The 20,838-nt window shown below is 52.1% G+C and overlaps 2 protein-coding genes across 2 annotated transcripts; one reads left to right on the top strand and one right to left on the bottom strand.

The window, feature by feature from the left end:
- Window positions 1-267: 267 nt before the first annotated feature.
- On the bottom strand, window positions 268-19,980 carry LOC138354568 (mucin-22-like). The gene is made up of 3 exons (XM_069308937.1): window positions 19,972-19,980; window positions 6,015-8,252; window positions 268-1,470 (listed from the first exon to the last, which is right to left on the bottom strand). The coding sequence occupies exons 1-3, from the start codon at window positions 19,978-19,980 to the stop codon at window positions 268-270; spliced, it is 3,450 nt and encodes a 1,149-aa protein (XP_069165038.1).
- A 16-nt stretch (window positions 19,981-19,996) lies between these two features.
- Window positions 19,997-20,539, top strand: LOC123769593 (processed variable antigen-like). Its single transcript, XM_045760834.2, has one exon. It carries the CDS (start codon window positions 19,997-19,999, stop codon window positions 20,537-20,539), a length of 543 nt encoding a protein of 180 aa, XP_045616790.2.
- Window positions 20,540-20,838: the final 299 nt, after the last annotated feature.

Consider the following 20,838-nt stretch of genomic DNA (forward strand, 5'->3'; position numbering starts at 1 on the left):
TTACTACCAAAACAGGAGGATGGGGTGAACAATCACTGTGAACGGGGTGAGAATACCTTGAACTACCTCATCCATTTGTGTGTATTTTACCTCAATAAACATATTTCAATCAGTGTGTAGGTCTTGGTGTGATGAGTCCCGGTGCAGGCTCGGCTTCCAGGTACCTCTCAGGGGTAGCTTTTGGTGAGGGTTCCTCTCTTTATTTTTCTTCATTATATCAGTCTTCTTAGGTACCACATTTTTGGTGTTCTTGAATGTTCACATTGTTCATTGAGGTGAACACGGTACCTCTTGAGCATCTTCAGTACTTTTGATAGAGTAGGTAAGGCTGTTGTGAGGGAGGGCCGTCTTGGGGGGTGAGGTAGGGCCGCCTGAAGAGTGAGGTAGGGCCACCTGAAGAGTGAGGTGGGGCCGCCTGAAGAGTGAGGTGGGGCCGCCTGAAGAGTGAGGTGGGGCCGCCTGAAGAGTGAGGTAGGGCCACCTGAAGAGTGAGGTAGGGCCACCTGAAGAGTGAGGTAGGGCCACCTGAAGAGTGAGGTAGGGCCACCTGAAGAGTGAGGTAGGGCCGCCTGAAGAGTGAGGTGGGGCCGCCTGAAGAGTGAGGTAGGGCCACCTGAAGAGTGAGGTAGGGCCACCTGAAGAGTGAGGTAGGGCCACCTGAAGAGTGAGGTGGGGCCGCCTGAAGAGTGAGGTAGGGCCGCCTGAAGAGTGAGGTGGGGCCGCCTGAAGAGTGAGGTAGGGCCGCCTGAAGAGTGAGGTGGGGCCGCCTGAAGAGTGAGGTAGGGCCACCTGAAGAGTGAGGTAGGGCCACCTGAAGAGTGAGGTAGGGCCACCTGAAGAGTGAGGTAGGGCCACCTGAAGAGTGAGGTAGGGCCGCCTGAAGAGTGAGGTAGGGCCGCCTGAAGAGTGAGGTGGGGCCGCCTGAAGAGTGAGGTGGGGCCGCCTGAAGAGTGAGGTAGGGCCGCCTGAAGAGTGAGGTGGGGCCGCCTGAAGAGTGAGGTAGGGCCACCTGAAGAGTGAGGTAGGGCCACCTGAAGAGTGAGGTGGGGCCGCCTGAAGAGTGAGGTGGGGCCGCCTGAAGAGTGAGGTAGGGCCATCTGAAGAGTGAGGTAGGGCCATCTGAAGAGTGAGGTAGGGCCGCCTGAAGAGTGAGGTGGGGCCGCCTGAAGAGTGAGGTGGGGCCGCCTGAAGAGTGAGGTGGGGCCGCCTGAAGAGTGAGGTAGGGCCGCCTGAAGAGTGAGGTAGGGTCGCCTGAAGAGTGAGGTGGGGCCGCCTGAAGAGTGAGGTGGGCCGCCTGAAGAGTGAGGTGGGGCCGCCTGAAGAGTGAGGTGGGGCCGCCTGAAGAGTGAGGTAGGGCCGCCTGAAGAGTGAGGTAGGGCCGCCTGAAGAGTGAGGTAGGGCCTCTTTGAGAGTGAGGTAGGGCCGCCTGAAGAGTGAGGTAGGGCCTCTTTGAGAATGAGGTAGGGCCGCCTGAAGAGTGAGGTAGGGCCACCTTAAGACTGAGGTAGGGCCGCCTGAAGAGTGAGGTAGGGCCGCCTGAAGAGTGAGGTAGGGCCGCCTTAAGACTGAGGTAGGGCCGCCTGAAGAGTGAGGTAGGGTCACCTTAAGACTGAGGTAGGGCCGCCTGAAGAGTGAGGTAGGGCCGCCTGAAGAGTGAGGTAGGGCCGCCTGAAGAGTGAGGTAGGGCCGCCTGAAGAGTGAGGTAGGGCTTCCTGAAGACTGAGGTAGGGTCACCTTAAGACTGAGGTAGGGCCGCCTTCAGAGTGAGGTAGGGTCGCCTTCAGAGTGAGGTAGGGCCGCCTTCAGAGTGAGGTAGGGCCGCCTTCAGAGTGAGGTAGGGCCGCCTTCAGAGTGAGGTAGGGCCGCCTTCAGAGTGAGGTAGGGCCGCCTTCAGAGTGAGGTAGGGCCGCCTTCAGAGTGAGGTAGGGCCGCCTTCAGAGTGAGGTAGGGCCGCCTTCAGAGTGAGGTAGGGCCGCCTTCAGAGTGAGGTAGGGCCACCTGAAGAGTGAGGTAGGGCCGCCTGAAGAGTGAGGTAGGGCCGCCTTCAGAGTGAGGTAGGGCCGCCTTCAGAGTGAGGTAGGGCCACCTGAAGAGTGAGGTAGGGCCGCCTGAAGAGTGAGGTAGGGCCGCCTTCAGAGTGAGGTAGGGCCGCCTTCAGAGTGAGGTAGGGCCGCCTTCAGAGTGAGGTAGGGCCGCCTTCAGAGTGAGGTAGGGCCGCCTTCAGAGTGAGGTAGGGCCGCCTGAAGAGTGAGACAGAGGGCCGTGCTAGTTATTGCAAGTCCTGACGTCAATTCGAGCACACAAAAGACCGGCGCTGATGTTGGTGACAGTCACTCTTTTTTAACACAGATTATTAGCGTGTTCCTAGTAAGCTTCCTCAGGCAGGTGAGCGTGAGGAGCACGTCGCTGCTCCTCCCCACACGTCACCACTCCTCACCACACGTCACCACTCCTCACCACACGTCGCTGCTCCTCACCGCACGTCACCACTCCTCACCGCACGTCACCACTCCTCACCACACGTCACCACTCCTCCCCACACGTCACCACTCCTCACCACACGTCACCACTCCTCTCTAGTATTGTTCCTGCAAGTTATATTTCTGGTTGTTTAATCCATTTAGATTGAGTAGATTGTCAACATTCCCTGAGAGATCAGCAAATAAGGGAAGATACGACAATGGCTGGAGGAGGGTGCTGTAGGGGGAGTGTTGTCCGTAGGGAGCTGGGTGAGGGCGTCCAAGTGGTGGGGGTTATGGTGGAGGGTAATGGTTGTAGGTGGTGGTATTTGGAGTTTACCTGTAGTGTACTTGGACTTTACCTGTAGTGTACCTGGAGTTTACCTGTAGTGTACCTAGAGTTTACCTGTAGTGTACCTGGAGTTTACCTGTAGTGTACCTGGAGTTTACCTGTAGTGTACATGAAGTTTGCCTGTAGTGTACCTGGAGTTTACGTGTAGTGTACTTGAAGTTTACCTGCAGTGTACCTGGAATTTACCTGCAGTGTACCTGGGGTTTACCTGCAGTGTACCTGGAGTTTACCTGTAGTGTACCTGGAGTTTACCTGTAGTATACTGAAAGTAGCACAACAAGTGGGAGTAGCAGCCAAAAAAAAGATAAACCCTTGGAATAATCAAGCGTACCTGTGGCTTTAAGAAAAATCAGGTAGTTAATGAAGCGTGTAAGTGTGTGGTGCGGCCACACTTGGAGTACCGTATCCCAGCACGGAGACGCGTCCTCACAATGACAAGAGCTGCGATGGGGAGAAAGCACAACACCCAGCAACAAAAATCATGACAAAACCAAGTCAACGCTCATACCAGGAACGGTTGAGGGCCACAGGACCAACAACCGGGCATGACAATGCTAATCTCACCGAAACTTTTTAAACACTGAACAATTTGGAGGGTGTTGATCCAGCCAACCTCTAAAAAATACCAGATGTAACACAAACAAGGAGCAACGGGTTCTAGCTCAACACGCCACAATGTAGGACTGAGAACCGGAGATGCTTTTTCACCCACTGGGTTATAAACCCATGGAACCTCCTACCCGTCGAATGCTGTAAATGCCAAAACTCGCGTCAAGTTTGAAATTCAGCTTGAATAACTCATCAGGACAAATGGGGGGACCTGTGACAATCCGCCGGCTTCCTGTCCTCGTCGAGGTCTTAGAGTGTGTTAGTGGCCCTCAGAAAATCTGATGTGCCTGGAGAGTTTACCTGTTGTCGGTTATTCTTGGTGGGTGATACAGAGGGATGGGTTGGTTATGTCAGTGTGTGGTTGGGCCCAGGAGGAGTGGCTTTAGCTAGTGATGGTGAGTTGGTAGGCCCAGTTGGTAGGCCCAGTTGGTAGGCCCAGTTGGTAGGCCCAGTTGGTAGGCCCAGTTGGTAGGCCCAGTTTTCCGCCAATATGAGCCCCCGCCCCCTACCCCCCAGACCTGGAGAGTACTGACGATGGAGGGTCGTTGAGGTCGTTCACCCTGGCCTGGGTGCAGGGTGGGGGTGTGACGTCATGAGTGTGGGTGAGGGAGGGGACGCTGGTGGTGGACGGGCGGGTGAACCGTCGCCATATTGATTCCTGGTAAGCCTATCACGCGGCGGGAAAGCGTGCCACAATACGGTGAGGGGGGGGAGGGGGGGGGCATACGACCTTGGGGTAATGTGGAGGGGGGGAAAGGTGTCTGGGATGAATCGCGGCTTTGGGAGGGGGGGGGGAGGGGGAGGGGAGGGACGGATGTGAGTAGGATTTTCGTCGGTAGTGAAGAAAGAGACAAAGTTGGCGGGTGAGAGGGTTGGCGGGGCCTTATATGGGGGGTGGGCGGGGCTTGGCTAGGGTGGGCGGGTCCGGGCGGAGGTGGGCGGTGTGGGTGGGGTCCGGGCGGGGTGCTCAGGGTACGTTCTCTTGATAAGACTGTTTAACTGAGCCCCCCCCCCCCATCTCCCCCACAGCACACACACACACCTGCCCCAGCAACACTACCTCCACAAGACTGTGTACCAGGTATTCACTCAGGTGTTCTTGAGAATGTCTTCACAATACCCACAGTCTGCCAGTGTGTGCTATATATACTGAGCAGCTGGTGATGCCTCGGTAACCTTCCTCGCGAGGTGTTTACCACCAGACAGCCCCTCACTGTGTAGGCCTTCATATAGTCTAGGGCAGCTCTACATGTCCACGGAGCCTTCTTTAACACAGCCGTGTTCTCGGTCATCTCATCTCTGAGAAGGTCATCTCTGCTGACCTTCTCTGTCCGACCCGAGGTCAGGCATCTCTGGTGGCCCTCTGGTGGCACTGGTGGCCCTCTGTTGGCACTGGTGACCCTCCGTTGGCACTTTTAGCCCTCTGGTGGCCTTCTGGTGGCCCTTTGGTGGCCTTCTGGTGGCCCTCTGGTGGCCCTTTGGTGGCCTTCTAGTGGCCCTCTGGTGGCCCTCTGGTGGCCCTCTGGTGGCCTTTTGGTGGCCCTCTGGTGGCCTTCTAGTGGCCCTCTGGTGGCCTTTTGGTGGCCCTCTGGGGGCCTTCTGGTGGCCCTCTGGTGGCACTCTTGTGGCACTCTGATGGCCCTCTGGTGGCACTCTGGTGGCCCACTGATGGCCCTCTGGTGGCACTCTGGTGGCCCTCTGGTGGCACTCTGGTCAGATAGAGCAGTTGGAACGGGAAGGACAGAGTATGCGAGTGTGTACCTTACTTTGAGATGGTTTCGGGGCTCAACGTCCCTGCGGCCCGGTCCTCGACCAGGCCTCCTCGTTGCTGGACTGGTCAACCAGGCTGTTAGACTCAACTGCTCGCAGCCTGACGTACGAGTCACAGCCTGGTTGACCAAGTATCCTTTGGAGGTGCTTATACTTGCCCATACTGTATACTTAAAGGTGGCCGTGGGTAAGCGTGCATGAATTTTATGTCTGGAAATTTCTCTCTCCCACTCCTTCCCTACTTCCCTACTCTACCTCTTCCCTATTCGCCTTCCTCCCTCTTCTTTCCCTTCCCCCGCCTCTCCTCCTCCTCCCTCGCCCTGCCCAACATGTTCACAGCCAGTGTTAGTCCGGTGAGGATGTTTGGGAGCGGCCACAGTCTGCTTGAACATGGCTTCCGCTGCCTCTTTATGGCTTGATCTAAGCCTCCGCTTGTACCGGCTAGCACAACACTACTGATATTTGGTGCAATGTTGCTCCGTGCTGGGTGCTGTGTTACACTGTTGCTGGGTGCTGTATTACACTGTTGCTCCGTGCTGGGTGCTGTATTACACTGTTGCTCCGTGCTGGGTGCTGTATTACACTGTTGCTCCGTGCTGGGTGCTGTGTTACACTGTTGCTGGGTGCTGTATTACACTGTTGCTCCGTGCTGGGTGCTGTATTACACTGTTGCTCCGTGCTGGGTGCTGTGTTACACTGTTGCTGGGTGCTGTGTTACACTGTTGCTGGGTGCTGTATTACACTGTTGCTCCGTGCTGGGTGCTGTATTACACTGTTGCTCCGTGCTGGGTGCTGTGTTACACTGTTGCTGGGTGCTGTATTACACAGTTGCCCCGTGCTGGGTGCTGTGTTACACTGTTGCCCCGTGCTGGGTGCTGTGTTACACTGTTGCTCCGTGCTGGGTGCTGTGTTACACTGTTGCTCCGTGCTGGGTGCTGTGTTACACTGTTGCTGGGTGCTGTATTACACTGTTGCCCCGTGCTGGGTGCTGTGTTACACTGTTGCCCCGTGCTGGGTGCTGTGTTACACTGTTGCTCCGTGCTGGGTGCTGTGTTACACTGTTGCACCGTGCTGGGTGCTGTGTTACACTGTTGCCCCGTGCTGGGTGCTGTGTTACACTGTTGCCCCGTGCTGGGTGCTGTGTTACACTGTTGCTCCGTGCTGGGTGCTGTGTTACACTGTTGCCCCGTGCTGGGTGCTGTTACACTGTTGCTGGGTGCTGTGTTACACTGTTGCACCGTGCTGGGTGCTGTGTTACACTGTTGCTCCGTGCTGGGTGCTGTGTTACACTGTTGCACCGTGCTGGATGCTGTGTTACACTGTTGCTCCGTGCTGGATGCTGTGTTACACTGTTGCTCCGTGCTGGATGCTGTGTTACACTGTTGCTCCGTGCTGGATGCTGTGTTACACTGTTGCCCCGTGCTGGATGCTGTGTTACACTGTTGCTCCGTGCTGGGTGCTGTGTTACACTGTTGCTCCGTGCTGGGTGCTGTGTTACACTGTTGCTCCGTGCTGGATGCTGTGTTACACTGTTGCTCCGTGCTGGGTGCTGTGTTACACTGTTGCTCCGTGCTGGATGCTGTGTTACACTGTTGCTCCGTGCTGGATGCTGTGTTACACTGTTGCCCCGTGCTGGATGCTGTGTTACACTGTTGCTCCGTGCTGGGTGCTGTGTTACACTGTTGCTCCGTGCTGGGTGCTGTGTTACACTGTTGCTCCGTGCTGGATGCTGTGTTACACTGTTGCTCCGTGCTGGATGCTGTGTTACACTGTTGCTCCGTGCTGGGTGCTGTGTTACACTGTTGCTCCGTGCTGGATGCTGTGTTACACTGTTGCTCCGTGCTGGATGCTGTGTTACACTGTTGCTCCGTGCTGGATGCTGTGTTACACTGTTGCTCCGTGCTGGATGCTGTGTTACACTGTTGCTCCGTGCTGGATGCTGTGTTACACTGTTGCTCCGTGCTGGATGCTGTGTTACACTGTTGCACCGTGCTGGATGCTGTGTTACACTGTTGCTCCGTGCTGGATGCTGTGTTACACTGTTGCTCCGTGCTGGATGCTGTGTTACACTGTTGCTCCGTGCTGGATGCTGTGTTACACTGTTGCTCCGTGCTGGATGCTGTGTTACACTGTTGCTCCGTGCTGGATGCTGTGTTACACTGTTGCTCCGTGCTGGATGCTGTGTTACACTGTTGCACCGTGCTGGTAACACTGCTGGGTGCTGTGTTACACTGTTGCACCGTGCTGGTAACACTGCTGGGTGCTGTGTTACACTGTTGCACCGTGCTGGTAACACTGCTGGGTGCTGTGTTACACTGTTGCACCGTGCTGGTAACACTGCTGGGTGCTGTGTTACACTGTTGCACCGTGCTGGTAACACTGCTGGGTGCTGTGTTACACTGTTGCACCGTGCTGGTAACACTGCTGGGTGCTGTGTTACACTGTTGCACCGTGCTGGTAACACTGCTGGGTGCTGTGTTACACTGTTGCACCGTGCTGGTAACACTGCTGGGTGCTGTGTTACACTGTTGCACCGTGCTGGTAACACTGCTGGGTGCTGTGTTACACTGTTGCACCGTGCTGGTAACACTGCTGGGTGCTGTGTTACACTGTTGCACCGTGCTGGTAACACTGCTGGGTGCTGTGTTACACTGTTGCACCGTGCTGGTAACACTGCTGGGTGCTGTGTTACACTGTTGCACCGTGCTGGTAACACTGCTGGGTGCTGTGTTACACTGTTGCACCGTGCTGGTAACACTGCTGGGTGCTGTGTTACACTGTTGCACCGTGCTGGTAACACTGCTGGGTGCTGTGTTACACTGTTGCACCGTGCTGGTAACACTGCTGGGTGCTGTGTTACACTGTTGCACCGTGCTGGTAACACTGCTGGGTGCTGTGTTACACTGTTGCACCGTGCTGGTAACACTGCTGGGTGCTGTGTTACACTGTTGCACCGTGCTGGTAACACTGCTGGGTGCTGTGTTACACTGTTGCACCGTGCTGGTAACACTGCTGGGTGCTGTGTTACACTGTTGCACCGTGCTGGTAACACTGCTGGATGTCTGTGTATTGTTTATTTAATTTTGAGCCAACTGTTAAAATTTAAATCTATACATGAAGAAAATGTAAATTTTGTTAAGATTTGCTTCGAAGGGCACGTTTATTGGGCAGCGTCACTCACCCTGTGAGTGACCACACCGCCACAGTGACAGTATTGGGCAGCGTCACTCACCCTGTGAGTGAACACACCGCCATAGTGACAGTATTGGGCAGCGTCACTCACCCTGTGAGTGAACACAACGCCACAGTGACAGTATTGGGCAGCGTCACTCATCCTGTGAGTGAACACAACGCCATAGTGACAGTATTGGGCAGCGCCACTCATCCTGTGAGTGAACACACCGCCACAGTGACAGTATTGGGCAGCGTCACTCATCCTGTGAGTGAACACAACGCCATAGTGACAGTATTGGGCAGCGCCACTCATCCTGTGAGTGAACACACCGCCACAGTGACAGTATTGGGCAGCGCCACTCACCCTGTGAGTGAACACACCGCCATAGTGACAGTATTGGGCAGCGCCACTCATCCTGTGAGTGAACACACTGCCACAGTGACAGTATTGGGCAGCGTCAATCATCCTGTGAGTGGACACACCACCATAGTGACAGTATTGTGCAGCGTCACTCATCCTGTGAGTGAACACACCGCCACAGTGACAGTATTGGGCAGCGCCACTCATCCTGTGAGTGAACACACCGCCACAGTGACAGTATTGGGCAGCGTCACTCATCCTGTGAGTGAACACACCGCCACAGTGACAGTATTGGGCAGCGTCACTCACCCTGTGAGTGAACACACCTCCATAGTGACAGTATTGGGCAGCGTCACTCACCCTGTGAGTGAACACACCGCCATAGTGACAGTATTGGGCAGCGCCACTCATCCTGTGAGTGAACACACCGCCACAGTGACAGTATTGGGCAGCGTCACTCACCCTGTGAGTGAACACACCTCCATAGTGACAGTATTGGGCAGCCTCACTCATCCTGTGAGTGAACACACCGCCACAGTGACAGTATTGGGCAGCGTCACTCACCCTGTGAGTGAACACACCGCCATAGTGACAGTATCGGGCAGCGCCACTCATTCTGTGAGTGAACACACCGCCACAGTGACAGTATTGGGCAGCGTCACTCATCCTGTGAGTGGACACACCGCCATAGTGACAGTATTGGGCAGCGTCACTCACCCTGTGAGTGACCACACCGCCATAGCAGCATGAATCATCTAGAATGGTGTTTATAAGGCTGTGGAAGAACCGTGGGAGGTGAAGGAAAGTGTTAGGTCAGGAGACTGGTGTCTTGAGTGACCCTTGGTTCTTGGTTGAGGATACACAACCAAACTATTCAACCTACTCAGCTTCTCAGCTCTCCACACGTGTCTCTAGTGTGTAAAATCTTGTGCACGATAGCTCCTGGTGGTAGTAAGTTGCAGCACCACCTCCTCTTGCTTGGTCTACAGTTGTATATTCCAGGATTGGTCTGCCATCAGTGGTATACAAGAAAGATATAAACACACACATATAAACGCCGATATAAACACACTTTTTTTTTATTACTGGCGATGTCCACAGAACAATATTGACACCTCGGGCGTTCTCAATTACCTTGAATTCGAATTTTCGTCAAAAATCTGAGGTTTTCACCCAAATAGGACTCTGACAAAATTCTATCACCAAATGTGAAAACTCGCTTAACTTGGCAAAATTCACCTTACGCTTTCCTGATGGGAATACAATAATTATATTACTGAGGCGGACGAAAGGATAATAATGAACCGATGGACGTTCCCTTTACACACGAATTCGAATTTCTCTCAAAATCCGTGAATCTGGCACAACACTGGACTTAGAAAAATATTTTCCAACTCAATTATCCTCGAAAAATCTCTTAACCTGGCAAAAATCTAATTACAAATTCCTGATGTTTAGACCATAATGACGTTACTTGCGTGCTCTAGAGAATAATACTGGCCCTCGAACGTTCACTACACATGAACATTCGAATTTTCACCAAAAACTCATATTTTAGATAAAACTGGACTTAGAATTTTTATTTCAACCAAATTTTCCGAAAAATTCACTTAATTCTAAAAAGTTCAATTCTACATTCCTAACGTTAAAACTAGAATTGCATTACTACCACTAACTAAGGAATCTTAATGATATCCGGATCTTACTCTTAACCCGCAAATGCGAATTAACCTCAGTTAACCCAATTTACCCAAGTGGACTGACAAAATTCCACCACACAATTTTCGTAGAAATTTCGCACAAATTTGTTCAAACTTTTTCCACAAAATCACTATCACTTAATAATTACATAAAATCACTCATCGTGGGCTGTGGTGAGTATGTGGGCCTGAGGGCCGCTCCGAGCAACAGCCTGGTGGACCAAACTCTCACAAGTCAAGTCTAGCCTCGGGCTGGACTTGGGGAGTAGAAGAACTCCCAGAACCCCATCAACCAGGTATCAACCAGGTATCAACCAGGTACAGTTACTAACCGGACAGGAAGTACTAAGCCCAGAGGATTAACCAACTTGAGAAACCTCACCTCTATCTCAGACTATGTTCTATTGGGACACAAATAAAATTTAGTGGAGATAGACTATTTTCAGGGGAACACTTAACACTCAGGAAATTTATAATACAGGGGCACCGAAATTGGGGGAAATCTTTAATACCTAGAACAACACAAATAGGGGAAAATACTTTATATAAATTTGATTAAACTTAATCCAATGAATCACTCGACTTCATCCTATAATCGCCCCTACTGGCTCGCCTTACCGCGCCTAGCCTAGGAGGCCGCGACCTCCTAGAGTCCAACAGAACGGTACGCTGCTCAACAATTAGACTAGATACGACTCAACCTCTACTCAATGTGTGATCACTTAGTCGTTGAATCGGTGCTAAGTAGTTTACTAGCCCATCCCTCATTAGCCGCAGCCACCGTCATGAATTTAACGTATTTCTTAGCGTTTTGGGTCGTCTAATAACGCCCTCGGATAAATCCCCTGGTGTCCCACAGATAAATCCGCGAAGACAGCACACGAGGAACTGCTGTTGAGAGTATGGTGGTTACCAACACCTCTGAACCAATTGCAAGGGGTCGAGTAAGGTACCCAGTCCAATTAATTCAAAGCGGTCTCCTTTCCCAATAAAATCTTAACAGCCTACATAACCACCTCATTTTTAATACTATTAGCCCCTTCACGACCCCATAAGTTCGCCAACCCCACTCAATCGCAACTGTTGTGGGGTGAACTGTGAATTCTGGTTCGTGGGCCCTCGGCTGACCTCCCTAACCCCTACACAAGTAACCGAATGGCTAAGAAGCATGAGCTTTCAGCATTTTTTTTTTTTTTTTGCTTTTAAACAACAAAATTGGTGAAACCACCGCTGTGCACCATTGTAACGGGGGCCAGCCTTTAACCTCACTGGTTAAATGCTGGTCGTTATTATTTTAATATATACAGAAACCAGAGTTCGACTGTGTAACCTTCAGTTCACCTCCTCAAGATCTAAACGTTTGACCGTTCAGATGTCACAGCTGGAGGATACTGTGCCCTTCTATGCTACACTGCAAAGACTCTGAAAACGCCGCCACCACCTGCTTCCCACTGAGTAATTTCCTCAATTGACGGTGGAACAGGATACCGTCAACTAGGATAAACCCCGAAAATGGATCTCCAGTTATCGGAAAAGGATGGGATAAGATTTACGTTAGTGTGGGAATTATATTAAAGTACAAGGGGATTATCTTAGGTATTAAATAAATTCTTGCTGGCTTACAGGGAAAACCCAAGTTTCAAGCACGGGACTTAAGATCAAAAACACTGAAAAATAATCGTTGGGGAAATAACACTAAACACCATAAATTCTATAACAGATTTATTAAAACAAAGATTAACACTGAAAATAATGACAAAATTCATACGTTCTATCTGAACACTTCCTAAACTGAATATAACTGAGGCAATGACTACACAAAAATGATGTGGACTCTACACTGTAATTTAACCAGAACACAGAACATTTACCTTAAATACCACAGACAGACCAGTTGTTCAGCCTTGTCCTCTGAGAGGGGTGTTGACCTCCCAGGATGTCCCACACCACACTGACTCTTCTTCTCCACTCTGACCTCTCCCACGCTGACCTAGCTAGTTGCCAGATTAATCTTTGAAAATTATTATTAACTAAAATGCAGTATTTGTCACTAAAGGTGACTTCTAATTCCAAAACAAATGGGAATTATCTAGATACTGGAGCCAGGCAAATTACAATATTCAGTAGCACTTGTATTTCACTAATTTACATGATTTAACAAACAAGAAGGGTAGGTACCTATTTTCCAGTGACGAAATATGTTTTACCTATTTCAGATCTTACCGAGTCAAATGCTTCTTTGCTAACATACAAGACTTATTCATTAATCTCAATTGACGTTAATTTTAACATAAGACCTTAACCCCGATTGATAATTCCTACTAATTCTTAAATTTTAAATTTTGCCCCGAGGGGCGAGTTTATTGGGCAGCGCCACTCATCTTGTGAGTGGACACACCGCCATAGCAGCATGTACAACACTCCCCAATAGGAAGAAAACCCGCTGGGTTGTTCATCCTGTCACTTGTACCCAGAGTAATACATTCATAATTCTCCTAGTTTGATGACTTGACACAGGAGGCGGTTCCCGTCACCGTTTTCTGCACAATAATCCCTTGGGGCGGGGTGACCCGCCCTAGCTAGTCAGGTCAGGTCAACTACCAACTCAATACCAACTTTCAATGTTAAATCTAGTCTTTCTATATTACAGTTCTACTGTTACAACAGGTTCGGTATGATATCGACCCCCAGATCTTTCTCTCTATTTGACTCTTGCAGGATTTCCCCTCCCAGATGGTACCTTGTGTTCAGCCTTCTGCTCCCTTCGCCTAATTTCATTACTTTACACTTTCCTGAGTTGAACTTTAGTAGCCATTTTCTAGACCATTTCTCCAGTTTGTCTAGCTCGTCCTGTAGTCTCTGTCTATCTCCATCTCTCTTGGTTCTTCTCATAATTTTTGCATCATCAGCAAACAGTGAGAGGAATGAGTCTATACCCTCAGGAAGTATGTTTACATATATTAGAAACAGGATGGGTACAGAGCCCTGTGGGACTCCGCTGGTTACACCTCACCACTCTGATGTCTCTCCCTCACAGTTATTTGCTATTTCCTGTTGTTTAGATACTCCCTTATCCACTGGAGCACTTTACATTTTACTCCTGCCTGCTGTTCCAACTTTTGTAAGAGCCTTTTATGGGGTACTGTGTCAAAGGCTTTGTGTTAGTCCAAGAAAATGCAGTCTGCCCACCCTTCTCTTTCCTGCCGAATTTTTGTTTACCGATTTACCATCTCTGAACCCATGCTGGTGGTGTGTTACAAAGCTATTTCCCTCCAGATGCTCTACGAGCCTTTTCCTCGCGATCTTTTCTATCACCTTGCATGGTAAACAAGTTAGGGAATTGACCTGTAGTTCAGTGCCTCTTGCCTGTCACCAATTTTGTATATTGGGACTACATTAGCTGTCTTCCAGCTTTCCAGTAGGCCTCCCGTTTCCAGAGACCTGTTATACACCATAGAGAGTGGGACACAGTGCTTCTGCACCTTCTTTAGTATCCACGGTGAGATTCTGTCAGACCCAACAGCCTTTGACACATTCAGCTCCAACAGATTCCTTTTAAGCTCATCACTGGTGAGGTTAAATTCCTCCAAGGCTGCTTGGTTTGCCTCCTTATTTAATGTTAGACCTCCTGGAATCTCTTGTTGAGTTCTTCACACACATCCTTGTGTGTGTGTTTACTAGTTGTGTTTACTAGTTGTGTTTTGCGGGGGTTGAGCTTTGCTCTTTCGGCCCGCCTCTCAACTGTCAATCAACTGTTTACTAACTACTTTTTTTTTCCCCCCCACACCACACACACACACCCCAGGAAGCAGCCCGTGACAGCTGACTAACTCCCAGGTGCCTATTTACTGCAGGTAACAGGGGCACTTAGGGTGAAAGAAACTTTGCCCATTTGTTTTTGCCTCGTGCGGGAATCGAACCCGCGCCACAGAATTACGAGTCCTGGGCGCTATCCACCAGGCTACGAGGCCCCCTAAAGGCCCCCTGTGTGTGTGTGTGTGTGTGTGTGTGCGCGCGTGCGCACTCACCTACTTGTACTCACCTATTTGTGTCTGTAGGAGCGAGCACTGACTCTTGGATCCCGCCTTTCTAGCCATCGGTTGTTTACAGAAATGACTCCTGTCACAATTTCCCCTATCATATCCAGTTTTAAAATTATGAAAAGAGTTTGCTTCTTCAACCTGCTGTTGGAGGTGCTGCCCCTTTGTATTCACCAAGTAGTGCTTGCGGGGGTTGAGCTCTGGCTCTTATCCCTCTCCTCATCTGTCAATCTATTGTATTTTCACACACACACACACACACACACACACACACACACACACACACACACACACACACACACACACACACACACACACACACACACAGGGGACACAGGTGGGGACTAGGGGTCTAGGGGACACACGCAGGCACTAGGGGACACAGGTGGAAACTGAGTGCCCAAATGAGCCACAGAGATATTAGAACTTTTTTAGTGTCAGAGTGGTTGACAAATGGAATGCATTAGGAAGTGATGTGGTGGAGGCTGACTCCATACACAGTTTCAAGTGTAGATATGATAGAGCCCAGTAGGCTCAGGAATCTGTACACCTGTTGATTGACGGTTGAAAGGCACCTATTTACTCCCTAGGATTACGAATGACGAGCGCTGTCCACTAAGCCACCAGCCCCTCACTGTGTAGCAGGGCTGGTGGCACCTCCCCATCACAGGTGGGAGGAGCTGCCACACTGTGATGGGGGTGGGGGTGGGAGGAGGTGTGTGGTGCTCCCTACAGTGGAGGTGTAGCTGGAGGTACCGTGGGAGCTGGGAGTGGTGGGACAAGTGATCGATGAGACGAGCTGGGCAGGGACACTGTAGCGTGTGGGAGGTGTGGGAGTGACAGGTGTGGGGGTGTGGGAGTGACAGGTGTGGGGGTGACAGGTGTGGGGGTGACAGGTGTGGGGGTGTGGGAGTGACAGGTGTGGGGGTGTGGGAGTGACAGGTGTGGGGGTGTGGGAGTGACAGGTGTGGGGGTGTGGGAGTGACAGGTGTGGGGGTGTGGGAGTGACAGGTGTGGGGGTGTGGGAGTGACAGGTGTGGGGGTGTGGGAGTGACAGGTGTGGGGGTGTGGGAGTGACAGGTGTGGGGGTGACAAGTGTGGGGGTGTGGGAGTGACAGGTGTGGGGGTGTGGGAGTGACAGGTGTGGGGGTGTGCGAGTGACAGGTGTGGGAGTGACAGGTTTGGGGGTGACAGGTGTGGGAGTGACAGGTGTGGGGGTGTGGGAGTGACAGGTGTGGGGGTGTGGGAGTGACAGGTGTGGGGGTGTGGGAGTGACAGGTGTGGGGGTGTGGGAGTGACAGGTGTGGGGGTGTGGGAGTGACAAGTGTGGGGGTGTGGGAGTGACAGGTGTGGGGGTGACAGGTGTGGGGTGACAGGTGTGGGGGTGTGGGAGTGACAGGTGTGGTGGGTGTGGGAGTGACAGGTGTAGGGGTGACAGGTGTCGTGGGTGTGGGAGTGACAGGTGTGGGGGTGTGGGAGTGACGGGTGTGGGAGTGACAGGTGTGGGGGTGTGGGAGTGACAAGTGTGGGGGTGTGGGAGTGACAGGTGTGGGGGTGACAGGTGTGGGGTGACAGGTGTGGGGGTGTGGGAGTGACAGGTGTGGTGGGTGTGGGAGTGACAGGTGTAGGGGTGACAGGTGTCGTGGGTGTGGGAGTGACAGGTGTGGGGGTGTGGGAGTGACAGGTGTGGGGGTGACAGGTGTGGGGGTGTAGGAGTGACAGGTGTGGGGGTGACAGGTGTGGGGGTGTGGGAGTGACAGGTGTGGGGGTGTGGGAGTGACGGGTGTGGGAGTGACAGGTGTGGGGGTGTGGGAGTGACAGGTGTAGGGGTGACAGGTGTGGGGGTGTGGGAGTGACAGGTGTGGGAGTGACAGGTGTGGGGGTGTGAGAGTGACAGGTGTGGGGGTGACAGGTGTGGGGGTGTGGGAGTGACAGGTGTGGTGGTGACAGGTGTGGTGGTGACAGGTGTGGTGGTGACAGGTGTGGTGGTGACAGGTGTGGTGGGTGTGGGAGTGACAGGTGTGGGGGTGACAAGTGTGGTAGGTGTGGGAGTGACAGGTGTGGGGGTGTGGAAGTGACAGGTCTGGGGGTGTGGGAGTGACAGGTGTGGGGGTGTGGGAGTGACAGGTGTGGTGGGTGTGGGGGAGTGACAGGTGTGGTGGGTGTGGCAGCCTCCCCCTGGTGATTGCCTGGTCTGTGAAGCTTTTAAGAGAGAACGAGCCAAGGATAAATGAAGTGAGGCAGGAAAGAGAGACAGCTAACGAGAGGAAAGATTCAGAGGCTTATGACAGAGGTTCCAAAATCTCTTCCAAGTGGACCCTATACTATCCAGGGGACATGACCACTGCATCTAGGATATCCGAGTGACATACAAGATCAGCGAAGGCACATTTGATTTTGTTTAGACTACGAGAAGGCCTTTGGCCCAGTCTCCTGTGGGAGACGAGGAGACAAATTTCTCTCCTGTGGGAGACTGAGTAGCAGCCTGGTCTCCCACAGTACTCAAGTCTGAGAGGAGAAAGTGCCAAGCCATTACGACTATAGAGCACTGGGAAGGGACGAGGATGGGGAAAAAGAGAAAGAAAAGAGGGAAAGGGGAAAAGCTGGGAAAGAGGCGGTAGTCTACTCAACCATGTAGACCATTCTACATATATTGACGTAATGGACACTTAGAAAGTATGATTTGGTACTATTGAATTTAGTCAAACCGGAAAAGGTTTTGTGTATGTGTTGGTAATGAAATCTAACCAAACGTAACCCTCCTAGGCCTAATATGCGCTATCCGAGGCCGCGAGAATGGTGTGACTGCTTGAGTTCAATTCTAGCAGGTGCAAGGTGATAAAGACTGATGGAGACCCGCGGCCGAGGACCAAGTGCCAACTGTGAGGGAAGAGGGTGACCCTAGTACACACCTGACACATGTGAGGGTGACCCTAGGACACACCTGACACATGTGAGGGTGACCCTAGTACACACCTTACACATGTGAGGGTGACCCTAGTACACACCTTACACATGTGAGGGTGACCCTAGGACACACCTGACACATGTGAGGGTGACCCTAGGACACACCTGACACATGTGAGGGTGACCCTAGGACACACCTGACACATGTGAGGGTGACCCTAGTACACACCTTACACATGTGAGGGTGACCCTAGTACACACCTTACACATGTGAGGGTGACCCTAGGACACACCTGACACATGTGAGGGTGACCCTAGGACACACCTGACACATGTGAGGGTGACCCTAGGACACACCTGACACATGTGAGGGTGACCCTAGTACACACCTTACACATGTGAGGGTGACCCTAGGACACACCTGACACATGTGAGGGTGACCCTAGGACACACCTGACACATGTGAGGGTGACCCTAGGACACACCTGACACATGTGAGGGTGACCTTAGGACACACCTGACACATGTGAGGGTGACCCTAGGACACACCTGACACATGTGAGGGTGACCCTAGGACACACCTGACACATGTGAGGGTGACCCGAGGACACACCTGACACATGTGAGGGTGACCCTAGGACACACCTGACACATGTGAGGGTGACCCTAGGACACACCTGACACATGTGAGGGTGACCCTAGGACACACCTGACACATGTGAGGGTGACCCTAGGACACACCTGACACATGTGAGGGTGACCCTAGGACACACCTGACACATGTGAGGGTGACCCTAGGACACACCTGACACATGTGAGGGTGACCCTAGGACACACCTCACACATGTGAGGGTGACCCTAGGACACACCTGACACATGTGAGGGTGACCCTAGGACACACCTCACACATGTGAGGGTGACCCGAGGACACACCTCACACATGTGAGGGTGACCCGAGGACACACCTGACACATGTGAGGGTGACCCTAGGACACACCTGACACATGTGAGGGTGACCCTAGGACACACCTGACACATGTGAGGGTGACCCTAGGACACACCTGACACATGTGAGGGTGACCCTAGGACACACCTGACACATGTGAGGGTGACCCTAGGACACACCTGACACATGTGAGGGTGACCCGAGGACACACCTCACACATGTGAGGGTGACCCGAGGACACACCTGACACATGTGAGGGTGACCCTAGGAAACACCTGACACATGTGAGGGTGACCCTAGGACACACCTGACACATGTGAGGGTGACCCTAGGACACACCTGACACATGTGAGGGTGACCCTAGGACACACCTGACACATGTGAGGGTGACCCGAGGACACACCTCACACATGTGAGGGTGACCCGAGGACACACCTGACACATGTGAGGGTGACCCTAGGACACACCTGACACATGTGAGGGTGACCCTAGGACACACCTGACACATGTGAGGGTGACCCGAGGACACACCTCACACGTGAGGGTGACCCTAGGACACACCTCACACATGTGAGTGTGTCACATGTGCCCTAAAGTGAATCTAAACAAGAAATTCTCAACTAAGTCCAGTATTAGACTATATAGCACCAGCATGGATCCCTTCCAGTAAATTCGTACTCTGGAGTAAAGTAACTGTTGTGGGTTGCAGCCTTGTCAGTAGTTGGCCTGGGTTGGAACCTCTATTAGTCTAGCAGGCTACCTGTCCCCAACCCAAGCCAAAGCTGAGCTGGAGGAAGTCTTGAGGTCTGAGACCACTAGACTGGTCCCAAACCTGAGACGCCAGTTGCTAGCAATGCCTAAAGGAGCTGAACCCCACCACACTGAGGAGACATGATCACCACATGCACAATTCTCGGGAGTCGAGAAGATAGACAGAATAAGCTTAAATGTAATTGTAATACCTGAATGAGTGTGAGGAGATGAATGAGTGTGAGGAGGTGAATGAGTGTGAGGAGGTGAATGAGTGTGAGGAGGTGAATGAGTGTATGAGGAGGTGAATGAGTGTATGAGGAGGTGAATGAGTGTATGAGGAGGTGAATGAGTGTATGAGGAGGTGAATGAGTGTATGAGGAGGTGAATGAGTGTATGAGGAGGTGAATGAGTGTATGAGGAGGTGAATGAGTGTATGAGGAGGTGAATGAGTGCATGAGGAGGTGAATGAGTGCATGAGGAGGTGAATGAGTGTATGAGGAGGTGAATGAGTGTATGAGGTGGTGAATGAGTGTATGAGGAGGTGAATGAGTGTATGAGGAGGTGAATGAGTGTATGAGGAGGTGAATGAGTGTATGAGGTGGTGAATGAGTGTATGAGGAGGTGAATGAGTGTATGAGGTGGTGAATGAGTGTATGAGGAGGTGAATGAGTGTATGAGGAGGTGAATGAGTGTATGAGGAGGTGAATGAGTGTATGAGGAGGTGAATGAGTGTATGAGGAGGTGAATGAGTGTATGAGGAGGTGAATGAGTGTATGAGGTGGTGAATGAGTGTATGAGGTGGTGAATGAGTGTATGAGGAGGTGAATGAGAGTATGAGGAGGTGGGAGGAGGTAGAGGTTGTGGTGGGGAGAGACAGCCTCACAAGCAGACATAACTCACCTCATACATTATGTACACAGGTCGAATGAAGGTAGAGAGGCGGGACCCAGCAGCTGAAGCTCTCCCTGCAAGCATAACTATCCTCGTGTGCACTCTCTCACTACACACTTCTGGACAGAGCCGACCCTCTGGACAGAACCGACCCTCTGGACAGAGCCGACCCTCTGGACAGAGCCGACCCTCTGGACAGAACCGACCCTCTGGACAGAACCGACCCTCTGGACAGAACCGACCCTCTGGACAGAACCGACCCTCTGGACAGAACCGACCCTCTGGACAGAACCGACCCTCTGGACAGAGTCGACCCTCTGGACAGAGCCGACCCTCTGGACAGAACGGACCCTCTGGACAGAGCCGACCCTCTGGACAGAACCGACCCTCTGGACAGAACCGACCCTCTGGACAGAACCGACCCTCTGGACAGAACCGACCCTCTGGACAGAACCGACCCTCTGGACAGAGTCGACCCTCTGGACAGAGTCGACCCTCTGGACAGAGCCGACCCTCTGGACAAATACGATTCGACGAGGCCTCCTTGTGCGTGATGTATCTGGCGCCTCGTCGTTGATGGATTTGAGGGACCTGGACATTTGAGGGACCTGGACATTTGAGGGACCTGGACATTTGAGGGACCTGGACATTTGAGACACCTGGACATTTGAGGGACCTGGACATTTGAGGGACCTGGACATTTGAGGTACCTGGACATTTGAGGGACCTGGACATATGAGGGACCTGGACATTTGAGGGACCTGGACATTTGAGGGACCTGGACATTTTCAAATCATCATATGGAAATGTCAGTCTACGTCCCCTGCTGAGCGCCCTCGTCACCTCCGCCTGCTGCTGCTGCCGCTGCTGCTGCTG

The sequence above is a fragment of the Procambarus clarkii genome, chromosome 63, assembly GCF_040958095.1.
Source record: "Procambarus clarkii isolate CNS0578487 chromosome 63, FALCON_Pclarkii_2.0, whole genome shotgun sequence".
In the NCBI taxonomy this organism is placed as follows: domain Eukaryota; kingdom Metazoa; phylum Arthropoda; class Malacostraca; order Decapoda; family Cambaridae; genus Procambarus; species Procambarus clarkii.